Source organism: Pogona vitticeps, chromosome 10 (genome assembly GCF_051106095.1).
Source record: "Pogona vitticeps strain Pit_001003342236 chromosome 10, PviZW2.1, whole genome shotgun sequence".
In the NCBI taxonomy this organism is placed as follows: Eukaryota; Metazoa; Chordata; class Lepidosauria; order Squamata; family Agamidae; genus Pogona; species Pogona vitticeps.
The window spans coordinates 8,233,884-8,246,716 of record NC_135792.1 but is presented as its reverse complement, the minus strand read 5'-3'; the positions used below and the strand labels follow the sequence as shown (position 1 = coordinate 8,246,716).

The 12,833-nt window shown below is 44.6% G+C and overlaps 1 protein-coding gene across 4 annotated transcripts in view; it reads right to left on the bottom strand.

The window, feature by feature from the left end:
* CRISPLD2 (cysteine rich secretory protein LCCL domain containing 2) overlaps positions 1-12,833 on the bottom strand; it is a 50,100-nt gene that overhangs the window by 34,438 nt on the left and 2,829 nt on the right. For all 4 annotated transcript variants that reach the window (XM_072980456.2, XM_072980454.2, XM_078380493.1 and 1 more), the window contains exon 2: positions 3,318-3,639. In XM_072980456.2, coding sequence (XP_072836557.2) covers positions 3,318-3,578 — 261 coding nt within the window. In that variant the 5' untranslated portion in view covers positions 3,579-3,639. The remainder of the gene's footprint in view (positions 1-3,317; positions 3,640-12,833) is intronic.

Sequence of the window (12,833 nt, the reverse complement as noted above, 5' to 3'; positions counted from 1 at the left end):
CTAAGCCCCAGGATTATGTAGGATGTAGTCAGGATGCTTAAAGTGCTATCAAGCTGCAATAACTGGGTAGTGTAGATGCACTCCAACATCCATACAGTTATTCTAGGGTTTAGAGGTTAAGATTGTTGTAATATTTCCACCCTTTAAAATGACATCTATGACCGAGGTCCCCAAAACTTGCTTGTTTCTGCATAATTAAATTGTAAACTGCCCAGAGAATGCTTTAACAGCTATGAGACAGTATTTAAGCACCACACTTTGCTTCTTTTGGAATGTATCTCTGCTTTCTTCTCTGTGCTCAGAATGGACCTAGCATCAAATTAGGTATTCTGTCTTCAAATGACACATCCGCATGCCTTTGTTACAGTCTTGCTCAAGTTAGCTTCTGATTAGCTTTAAATCATGTTTGTTGATCTGTGGAAAACTGGCCCTAAGTCAGTAGGACGTTCCTCTAAAAGTCTCAAGATTTCCACATAAATATAAAAAAAAAAAAAAAAAAAATAGCAGGGATAACAAATGCTTACTTCTCAGATAGGATTTATACATCTTCCTCTCATTGACAATACAAGAAGACAGATTGCAAAGCACCAAGAATGAGATAAATGTGTTTACTTTTCCTCTTTGTTACCTCCGCTTCCTAAAAAGTAAGAGGTTTGTCATAGAATAATGGGGTTATAAGAGGCCTGTAAGGCCATCAAATGCAGCTCCCTGCTCGGGGCAGGAATTCAAATCAAAGTAGGTCTTACAGACAGTTGCTCAATTTTCTCTTGAATGCTTCCAGTATTGGAGTGCTCACCACCTCCCGAGGTAATTGAGTCGATTGTTGTATAATAATTTGTATTATTATGTACCTGACAGTGTTTTTACTTTCTGATTTTATACTGGAAGCCGCCTAGAGTGGACTGTTGGTCCAGATAGGCAGGATAAAAATCAAATAAATAAATAAATAAATAAAATACTGCTCTAACAGTTAAGAAGTGTTTTTTTCTGATTTTCAGCCAAAATCTGGAGCCCGTTTATTACATATCTTGTGTTCTGGGATGACCAAGAACAAATCTTGTCCTTCCTCTTAATGGCTACCTTTCAAATATTTGGAAAGTGCTATCATATCTCTGCTCAGTCTTCCTCTCTCAAAGCTAAACATGCCCAATTCTTTCAGTCTTTCTTCATGGGGCTAGTTTTCCAGTCCCCTGATCATCCTTGTTGTCCTCCTGCTTGTTGGCATCCTTCTTAAAGTCCTTCTTAAAGTGCGGGGTCCAGAAATAGACACAGTACTCTAGATGAAGCTTAACCAGTGCTGAATAGAGGGGAACCTTACAGGATTTGGAAACCATGGTATATTTCTGTTAATGCATCACAAAATAGCTGTCCAAATGGTTCTCAGCCGTTGAACCATCAGATGTCCCACTCCCAGCGCCCTTGACCACTGGCCATGCTGGTTAGGGTCTGGGAACTAAACATCTGGATGAGCAAACATTGGGGACCACATATGTACACCATACTGGCTTTCGTTTATGTTTAGGGATCCTATGCACAGTTCAAGCACTGACCACCTACTTTTACCTCATCTCTGTGTGCAGAGGAATCTAGGACTAAACACAACCCCTCATCTGCACAGCCCCGCCGTTGGCTTTCATGCCTGGGCTATTTGAGCTGCACACAGAATGCTGGGAATAGGTTCTTACAGTAAAGAGATGTGGAGCAAATAATTCAGCTATGCAAAGGCCAGTCCGGGGCTGACCTGACCTACTAACAGCTCTTTTCCAGCTGCCATGACTCAGGGAAATGCAATTTGAGCTGAAGCGGCTTCAGGAAACCATATAAACAAACAGGTCCTTGTCCTGGAATTTGTTACTGGCATATGGTTTTGAGGGAGAACAAAGGGAAGGCCATGTCTAAGGGATGTACAAATGGAGGCCACCATGGTCTGCCCGCCCTGGAAGACCTCACCCTCCATGGCAGTCCCAAGGAGGTCCTTCTCTTCTTATATTAAGTAAAACCGGAGCTTGGAAAAGTTACTTTAGGGACACCAATTCCCAGAATACCTCCACTGGCTATGGAACTGAGGGAGTTCTAGTCCAAAAGAATGAACTTACCAGGTCCTGGTGGCGGGACTTCATTGCCGTCATTTCGGCTACATACTCAGCACTCAGAGAATACATGGCATACAAAGGTGTGCAGATTTGGGGGTGTGCAGTTGTTGTTGTTTTACTACAGCTCTCAGAATCCAGCGGTTTCTGTAGCCCAAGAAAACACCTGTCTGCATACCTCTGATTACATGTATCTCAGGATACTGGTATGTGATGTGATTTTTTTGGGGGGGGGGGATTTTTCCCAGCAGTAATTGCACCACCTATTCCCCCTTTGCTGGTATGTCTCTCATGTGACCAGATACACACTAGCTGCAAAATGATTTGCACTTTTGGTCAACCTATAGATACCCTATTAAGCGGGGAAAGGGAACTGCATGAATGATTGTTGTTCAATGCACATCATTCTGCAACAAGAGGTTGGCCAGTGTGTTTATTGTCTACCTTCTACCTCCTTCGTAAGATGAACTAAAACCAGAGTGGTCATACAGGGTGAATAATCATGGGAGCTAAAGGCCAAAAATGTAACTCTGTGTAATGCTGACATCCTTGTCGGTCTCCATTCTTTTCCTCTGGAAAGGTAATCCATTGTCCATTCATTTTTGAAAAGACGATTCCATGATAATAATAGACATAGAACTGCAGAGCTAAGAAGGGACCCTATGGATCATCATGTCCACCCCCTATGAAGGAGGTTCAGTGAGGGAATCGAACCCCCAACCTCTGACTCCGCAGCCAGATGCCTCAACCACTGAGCTAATCAGCAGTTAAGGTCAACCAATATTGCTGGAAAACAGTTGCACTGCTGTATATTTAATCATCATCATCATCTTAGAACTGCGGAGCTGGAAGGGAACCTATAGGTCATCAAGTCCAGCTCCTGTCAAGGAGGAACGGTGGGGATTTGAACTCCCTACCTTTGGCTCCCCAGCCAGGAACTTAAACAACTGAGCTATCTAGCAGTTAAGAAAAAAAAGACAGCTATTGCTAACTTAAGCAAAAGACAGCAAGTGCTGCACAGAAAGGATATGAATCCATCTAAGAGAGATGTCAAGTGTTAGACATCTGGATCCAAAATGCTTCCAAGTGCAATATGCACTTATTTAGAAATTTCAAGGGCTGAACGTGGAAAATACAGGCACAGATGTGTATTCGGATGCATAACTCAACAGACAAGATAATAGAAATGGAGTCCAAGCTAAACTTTGCTCTGCATTTTGAACTCACCATGTATTCCATGTTGGAGGCTGAGGGGTAGACTTGGCCCCTCAGTTTATTATGGAGCATCAGGATCTCTTCTTTGTCTGAGTGGGAAATGGCTCTCTTTGTCCTTGAATGGGGTTGCTCGTCCCGGTATTTGCTGAGGATGTTTTCCAAATCGGTGGTGTTGGGCAAGAAGAAGCCATGGATTTCCTGGACAAGGAAAAGCAGACCAAAGGGTATGGCCATCCAAGTTGGACTGGGGTTTCTAGCCATCCTCTGCTTCATAGACACACAACAAGAGAAGACAGGGATCGCCAAGGCTCTTCTTATGGTTGGTTATACGGATCTAGAACAGAGAAGGAAGAAAAGAGGAAATTTAATTGTTGTAAATCCAAGACAAAGCAAACTCTGAAGGTCGGCCATGTTGACTTCTGTGAACTCAAGTCCAACAACTTCTGGAGAACCAAAGTTCAGAGTCACCAATCTAACCTAAAAACAAGATTCTTCAAGAGAACTCATTTTCCACCACTAAACAATATCAAAAGCTGTCTGCTGTTTCCTTTTTTTATTATTATTGTTACATTTCAAAACCATTTAGCACCCCATCTGCTAGAACCCACAATGGAGCTCCAACCATCATGTTCAGGTCACTTCAGAAGTAATTACCATATTTTTTTTCATGTATAAGACGTCCCCATGTATAAGAAACCCCCACTTTTCTAACCCAAAATTAAGAAATCTAAGTGGGGCTTAGCAAGTGTAGGGGGAAAGGGGTCAAAGCACTGCAGGATCATTTTGATCCCTGCTTTCTCCCTTTGTGATAAGTCCCGCAGGACTTAGCAAAAGGAGGTGGAAAGGGATCAAAGCAATCCCATGACTGCTTGATCATTTTGATCCCTTTCCCCCTTATACAGCCATGGGTTTGCTTTGATCCTTCCTCCCTCCTTTTGCTAAGCCCCATGGGACTTAGTAAGCAGAGGGGAAAGTAAGGATCAAAGCCATCCTGCAGCACTTTGATCCCTGCTTTCCTTTTGCTAAGGCTTAGCAAGTGGAGGGGAAAACAGGGATCAAAGCCCTGCAGGCTCACTTTGATCCCTGCTTTCCCCTTCACTTGTTTTTGTTCTCTCCTCAGCTTACTTCCATGTATAAGATGACCCTCAAATTTTAGTCTAAAGATTTTAGACAAAAGTATAGTCTTATACATGGAAAAAACATGGTAATCCCCCAGGAAGGAATCCAAGATGTGACTCTTTCCCTCCCTGATATCACACCTTCCAGAAACTAGGGTAAAGCTGGTAGAGGCATGAATTTCATTCTGGATTCCTCTTAAGTGATTTGAAATTCTTTTTCTTAAAAAAGAATAGGAAATAAAAATGGAGACAGATGCCCATCCCTGAGCTCTAGCCCACCGTAAAAGGCAGAAAAGCCAAAGCCCCTACTCTTACTAAGGTCATCAAGAACCCCTGTTGGAGAAGAACCCCATCCTATCTGAAGGAAGCAGCAGGCATTTTTACAGAGCCAAGTTTGCTGAAGTCAGCCGTGAGCGATGAGCTGTTTCTGCCTGGCAGAAAACACAAACCAAACTCCCTGCCAACTACAGGAATCTGTAAGAGGTTTATATGAAGTGTCACCAGAAATATCGGAGCAGTTGGAACAAGTGCTATTTATATGCTGGCTTGCTGGGGAAAGAGGTAAGGATAGATATGCACTGGATCGAGGATGGAGGATGCTAGGGACAGCTAGAAAAATATTCAAAAGCTCTTTTCGGTGGGCAGGCAAGAAGAACAAGACCTTCTTCATAGTAGCACTTGGTTGGAGGAAGTCTGTTAAAAATGATCTCCACCAGCCCTTATTATTATGGGACCTCCAGGAGATCCTAAAGACTTCCTTGCTTGCCTTGGCCAACACTTGTTGTTGAGAACCAGTGCAATGCGGTGGGTAGAATGCTGGACTAGGACTCACAAAACCTGGGTTCAAATTGCCATTCGGCCATGGAAACTCACTGGGGGCAGGGGTAACACTGATACAATCATTCCTTAGATATCTCCAAAAAAAGACTTGGATTGCCAGAAGTGGCTTGATGGCACATGGTAACCATGCCAGTGGTGAAGCCAGGACTTCATCCGGTGCCACTGCAAAAAAGGCACTCTCAGGTTTTAACCTTCCTGGCCAGAATCCTCTTGCATAGGTACACTGGTGGAAGAGAAACGGCATAATTCACAGTGGTAAATTGCTGCTAATTCAGGGGTCCCCTCTTGGGTTTCTCATCAAAGGCCAGTTAGGCTGCTTGGTGCATAACCAGGAGGTATCCAGGCAGTGTCTCATTAATTAGCACCATTTCCTTCCGGTAGTGTAATAGCACAAGACAATTATGGCCAATGTTGCTTTCACCATTGTTTTTATCACTGTATAGTGATTTCAGGTGTTGATGCATACTGCTTCAGAAGGATTGGTTTAAAATATATATAAAATAAACTAAGCTTATTCACAAGCAATGCAGTTTGCTAGGGTTCATAAAATATGAGAAAAAGTTCAACTCAAATGTAGGTGGACATGTGGGGGGTGGTGACATAATCAGAGTTGGAGCAGAGTTATTTTTGGACTGCAATGGCCAGAATCCCCAACTAGCATAGTAGCTGGCCGGGGGTGGGGGTTACTGGGAAATGTGGTCCCGGTTCTATTAAAACCAGCTTTTCTAAACTTTCTCTTGAATCTCATGGATTTCCAACCAGCTCCATAATCTAGGCAGGGCTCCACGATATTTGAGGCAAAGCATTAGAAGAAACATGTTCTCCTAAACTGTGCGCTTCTGCTGAAAGATGAATGTTTGGGAGAAGGCGAGGAGAAGGAAATACAGAGGGATTTACTGTATTTTTCTGTGTATAAGACTATATTTTTGTCTAAAATCTTTAGACTAAAATTTGAGGGTCATCTTATACACGGAAGTAAGCTGAGGAGAAAAAACCAAGTGGAGGGGAGAGCAGGGATCAAAGTGATCCTGCAGGGCTTTGATCCTTGCTTTCCCCTCCACTTGCTAAGCCCCACTTAGATTTTTTAATTTTGGGTTAGAAAAGTGGGGGGTGTCTTATACATGGGGATGTCTTATATATGGAAAAATACGATACTTTTCTTTTTTCTTTTCTCCCCCCCCCCCCCGCAGTGGGAATCTCTTTGAAGGAAGCCCGCTTCAGAGAGCCCCCCCCCCACAGTTTTCTAAACTGTGTGGGGCACTCGGAAATATCTCCTCCATTCATCCAACTTTATAGATCGCAACCCTCCTTCCTCCTCTCCCACCAAAGTATGCTCCCATTAGCTGCCTCGACCATGACATCAGAGTCTGGGGCAGAAATATTGTTTTAACCTCATTCTCTTGATCCTGGGCTCCCTTCCCTGCCTTTCTCTCCTACTCACGGTCCTCCCCCCCAAAAAAAAAAAAACCGGCTGTAACCTTCTGTCAGAGCAGGAGGATGGCTTGGTTTGGCTAACCTCAAACTGTTACTTTGGTAGACAGTCTGACCCACTTGAGGGGAACAATTCAGACTTTCAGAGGCTTCTCCAAGGGGGTTTATAAATAGATGCTCTGCTGCAGAGTAACCACAATGATGCCTTTAGGCTTGAGCCGTTTTCCAAACCGGGGCCTGCTTTTTAGGTACAGAGCTCATGGAAGCAGACAGTTAACATTATGTGTTTCCCACTCCAAGCTACCCATAGAATCTTGACCCACTTTTGCCAATGGGGGCCAGATCTCGGAGCCCTCTTTGGAACAGGAACATGACAGAGGGATCAATGTGCTAACTTGGAGATGCTCGCCATCATACTTGGCACAGAGAAGGCAACCAACGTCAGGGATAGGGACTCACAAGTCACAGGACTCACCATCAAGTCAGACTTAAGTCACACCCGTGACTCTCCTCAGACTTGACACAGGTTGCTTTTCCCCCCCAATGACTTGGACTCAGCTGAAGACGTGGAACCCACCCACCTCCTCCCTTCTCCTGGGGGGGGAAGCTTGTTTTTCTTAGGAATGCAGACTTGGGGCTTGGAACTCGGGACTTGGGATCCCGACCCAAAGATTTGGCAACATCCCTGGCAAACATATGCATAGAAAGTGAGCATAGATCAAGGTTGATCTGTCAGAGGTCATCCCCATGCTTCATAGGATTGCCAGATGTACGAGCGGCAATTATAATTCCAGGGAATTGTTATGCTTCCATGGGTCTCTAGATGATGAGATAGATCTCATTGTACCAGAGGACCAGAAGGTTTGATTTGTGTGTGTGTGTGTGTGTGTGGTGAACCTAACACCCAATTGCCTCCTCTCTGACTATTCCTTGCTGGCATCTGAGCTCACTGGCTCAGCACAAAAGTCTTTGCATATGTGTTTTGTACATAGTATTGGTTCCTGCCAGGAATTGACATCTGTCCAAGGTCCATAAGTGATGGATCATGGAGGGATCTATCTTGTCCTGTGCCATGCATTCACTGGATTTTTTTTTCCTTTTAAAAAGGCTCCTTTTTTACTGCTTATGCCCTCTGGTGGCCAAAAAAATATTTTCTAAATGTCCAAAGCATTTGCAGAAAAGGAGAGTGGGGGTGTGGAGAAGGTCAAACCATGACAATATTGCCTCTGGTGCCCCCTGCAGGGAACTTCTGGAGCCATTTTTTTGGGAAAAAAAACCTTGGGGTGTTAGTTGGAGGCCACATTTGGGTGGGTAGGGTTGCGTGTTCCCCAGAAATCTGTCCGCCCTTGGTTTATGAGAAGGTAATGACCCTTCCTCAAATTCAGGACTTCCAACTCTTTGCACCTTCAGTTAAAAGAACTCAGGACTCATTGTTGACTGAGTCCTAAGAAAATGGTTAAGAGCACAGCTTGGACAAGTTACTTTTTTGGACTATAAATCCCATGCCCATCAAGCCCAACGGCCATGCTGGCTGGAAGATTCTGAAAGCTACAGTTCAAAAGTAACTTTTCCTTGGCCTGATTTGGCATGAAGTGCATGTCATGGCTTGGAAAAGTTACTTTGGTGGATGACAGATCCCAGAATCCCCCTGCCAACATAGGCACTTTTCCCAGCCTCTGCTTCTTTCCAGGTGATGACATCTGCCACGTGGGCCGGCTCATAGAGACTTCCACCTGGGAATCATAATGCATCAAACTGGTCCCAGGGAGCTGATTAAAAGAACTTAGCCAGACAATCATCCTTCTGCTTGCATGTCCATCAGTGACTTGCAATTTCCTGTGTGAATATTCATGAAGTGTCTCGCTGAACGGAGAAATCATTTCAACAAGACTTACAATATTTTAAAAAAAAAAAAAATCAGGAGAAGAGGAGATATAAACATGGAGGCTAGCCAAGACATCCAGAAGCTTCATTTCTTACTCTCATCCAGTATTCTGTCACAGAAGAGCCAAAAACAGATGTTTCTGCAACATCATGATTTAAACGAAAGGAGGAGATGATGCATCAAGCGAGTGTGGATTTGCTGGCCAGTTTCACATTCCTTGGCGTGATCAAGAAATTCAGAGGATCAACAACTCAAGAAGAAGTAGTTGTGTGCTTCTCCACCATCTTTATAGTAGAGGTCTCAAATATCCTCCATTAAGCCCTGATTCAGATTAACCTGGATCAATCTTTGTTCTCCACCCTCAAATCCTGACATTTTGGAGCAGAATATTAAGTAATCTGGGATCAGAGGGATCATTAAGCATTCACATTTATGTTGGGTTTCGTCTCAACAATTCAGGATCTCATTGTGATTTACATCCACCTCAACTGAGAGCCCATGCAACAGAACAAGCATATTTGCATTGATAGCAAAATGAGCAGGATGATCACCAAACTCAGCCAGCAGTACTGGCTTGGCAAATCTGGAAGTGAAGTAATATGCATGATCACCTAAAGCAATGTGCCTCCCAGGTAGAGATGGGCACGAACCACTGGTTGAGCACTTCATGCCGGTTCATTTATCAGCCAGACAGATGTTCTGTGCTTTGCAGCCCTGCCTCCTCCAGCAGGCACCCACTCAGATGTAGCACCCTGAGGAGGCAGGGCAGGGAAGCCAGGGCCATACCTCTGAGTGGGCGCCCACCAGAGAAGATGGGGCTGCAAAGCGCCAAACAGCTGTCTGGCTGATAAACGAACCAGCACAAAACACCAAACCACCAGCACATACCTATCTCTGCTCCTAGACTCTCTTTTCTTTTCTTTTCCAGTCCCTCCAAACACCTCTAAAATCTCTGTAGCTGAATTTCAGCGGCAACTGGGAAGGAGAACGCCTTTAAGGCAAGCATTTTGCTCACTTTAAATCCATTGTAATGTTTTTTCCAAAACCTTAATAGACCTTCTCTGCCATCTAAAAAGTGTGATCAATCAATCAATCAATCAATCAATCAATCAATCAATCAATCAATCAATCAATCAATCAATCACATTAATGTGCTGTTAAGTCAATTCTGACTTATGGTGACCCTTTTCAGGGCTTTCCAGGTAGAGGCACCCTGCGATAATGCAGTTTAAGGCTACACAGGCTGGCCCTATTCACAGGAGGCATGGGGGGAACTGAACTCCAAACCTCTGGCTCCACAGCCAGATACTCAAACTCCACTGAGTTATCTAGCCAGCGAAGTAAATGCATAAATACATAAAGCCACGTTCTCTCATGTGCCATCTTTCATTTCCGGACGCAGGCACACAGACAAATGCCTGAGCATCCTCCTGGCACAGAAAGAACTGTCTGCTCTTTCCACTGCTTGGGCTAACAACCCACTGTCTAGCACTGGCCCCCCAGCTGAGAACCTGGCCGTTCCCTTTTACTCTTGTGATAAAAGGAAACGCATCAATGAGTTCCCCTGGCTAAGAATGTTCAAGAGGCTTCGGTGTGGAGGAAGGGCGCGCTCCACTTCGCATTGGGACTCTGGACCATTCAGCAGGGGTTCTCCTCTCTTTATTGTTCAGCACAAACAGATACATACACAAAGAAAGAGACAATCTTATCCTTGTGTTCAGCTAATACACGGTGCTGAGCTCCCCATGCTACAAATGTAAGGTTCCTTTTTTATGTGCACTATAGGGGGCTTTGACTGCCAGAGCATCAACTTCTGGGTCCCTGAGCTTCTAGGATCAGGGATGTTCAGATTTTTTTTCCCTCTATAAATCCCCTTATTACCATTCTTAGAGTTCTACCTGAAATAACAGACACCTAAATGCAGTTCATGTTGGAGAAAAGGCCTAGACTGAAAGGCCTGGAGGTTTAGCTAGGGCGAGCTCCACCTAGCTTCCTGTTGAGAAGGAAAGCTCCCAGCTAGCACCGGGGCAGGAAGAGGAAGCTTAGATGGAGCTAGGCCTAGCTAAGCTGCATACATAGCCATCCTCTGGGCAGAGTTGGTTTTTTCAGTTCACCAGCTGCCAGCCTCTGTAATGCAGTGGTTTCTCAGCAGACTATATGGGGAAGGCCTGGCTTTGGTAGCCTCCCAGGGCATAGTGGGAGGGGTGGCCAAAAAGGAAGGAAGGAAGGAAGGAAAGAAGGAAGGGATAGAAATATAGAAGGAAGGAATATTTTATTTGTTTGTTTGTTTGTTTGTTTGTTTGTTTGTTTGTTTGTTTGTTTGTTTGTTTGATTGATTGATTGATTGATTGATTGATTGATTGATTGATTGATTGATATCCCGTCCATCTGGTATATTCCACCACTCTGGGCGGCTTCCAACATCACATATATTCAGAATAGATAGAAATATTTATTTATTTATTTATTTATTTTATTTACAATATTTTTAGCCGCACCATTGCCAGTGGCTTCTGGGCGGTGTACAGCATTAAAACTTAAAAACATTAAAAACATTTAAGAAAATATGGAAGGAAGGAAGGAAGGAAGGAAGGAAGGAAGGAAGGAAGGAAGGAAGGAAAGAAAGAAAGAAAGAAAGAAAGAAAGAAAGAAAGAAAGAAAGAAAGAAAGAAAGAAAGAAAGAAAGAAAGAAAGAAAGAAAGAAAGAAAGAAAATTATGTTTGAGTTGGAACTTCTTGGTATTTGCCTGAAGCTCCTTCAAAAGAAAATTGCTGCCATCTAGCCAGCTGAACAAACTTTGCTTTTGTTTTAAGCAAGAGGGGAGGGGAGGGGAGGGGAGGGGAGGATAGCAGAGTGAGCTCTTTTCCAATCCATCCGGCTGGCTTGTGCTAGAGATGCCGCCTCAACATCTGGAATGGATCAGAAATCCATGAGTCGACACTAAAATACCTCCTGGAGCAAACACAGAAGAAAGCTGGTGTGGAAAAGCCATCAAGAAAAGGGTGGAACAAAGGGGAAATCCTCTCAGGGATGATTGGTGGAGGGGGAAATGGGATTGGATTTGGAAACAAGAAGCACAGAGGCAGAAGGGGGGTTGTGAAGCTGAACCCAACATAGTTACCCGCATGCATCATTTTACACCATGTTACATTTGCACCCATTCAAAAGACCCAGTTCACTGAGTACAAAAGGAGAGGATACGGAGAGTCAGACAGAGCATTCAACAAAGGAAGAACCTGTGTGATTGTGTAACCACGTGGTGGCATTGCCGGGGCCAAAGGGGCAGGAGCAGAGGGCAGAAAAGGCAAGGTTATTAGCCACAGGGTCACAAAAGGGCCACTTGGCAGAGAGTCACCTCCCTTAAAGCAACCCTTTCATCTGCTGGAAAAATTGGTCCAGTCCTGCCCCCCAAAGTGGTAGCCCAAAAAGGGTCCAGCTTGGGTGCGGATGGGGGTGAGGCTAGAACACAATCAGCTGCATGCCGTGCGGTCCCTGAGAAATAGATTGCAGTGGACCATCCCACAAGTGGCCCAAAATGCAATCTATTCCCCCATGTAATTATACCACAGATTGCTTGTGGGGGACTAAAATTCAAAGGATCCTTCCAGATCGCAAGGCTACGTTGTCCAAACTCCACTAGATTCCATGTGGTGATGTCTTCCACATCAGTCAACTCAAAGCACCTTCCAGAAAAGTGATGGCCAGGCTCTGAGGGATTCTTGCAGCTGTCATCCAGAAAAGGAACTTTCCCAAGCTATGTGCATGATTCCGTCTGTGGTCTCACTCAACACTTCCCAAGGGAAGTGTACTTTCCCAGCCACCCTGATGGAGTCTTTCCCTCTTCACACCCAGCCACCAGGTCCCTGTAGGTTCTGGAGAAGCTTCCTGGAGACATCAAGACGTCAGGAGCAATGGCTGCTTGGCTCGAAAGCCCACCCACCTCACAGCACAATCCTAACTCGGTGTTGTATGGACTGTCACAGCTTTTGGAATGCACAGACACTTCTTGGGGTGGCATCACCACCTTTGAGGCAGCAGAACCCCCTTCTGCTGGCTGATCTCAGAAATCTGCCAGCAGAACTGCAGTGCTGGCTGAGATCAGCTGGCAGAAGAGCCTGAAAAAGGAAGGTAGGAAGGGTAGGGTGAGGGAAGAGCTGAGCTCCATCAGGTCCTATAGCCCAGAAAAACCGTCCCTGTGCCAGGGAAACCAAGTTAGATCAGGGTGAAGGTAGTCCTAAATAATTTCAAACATCA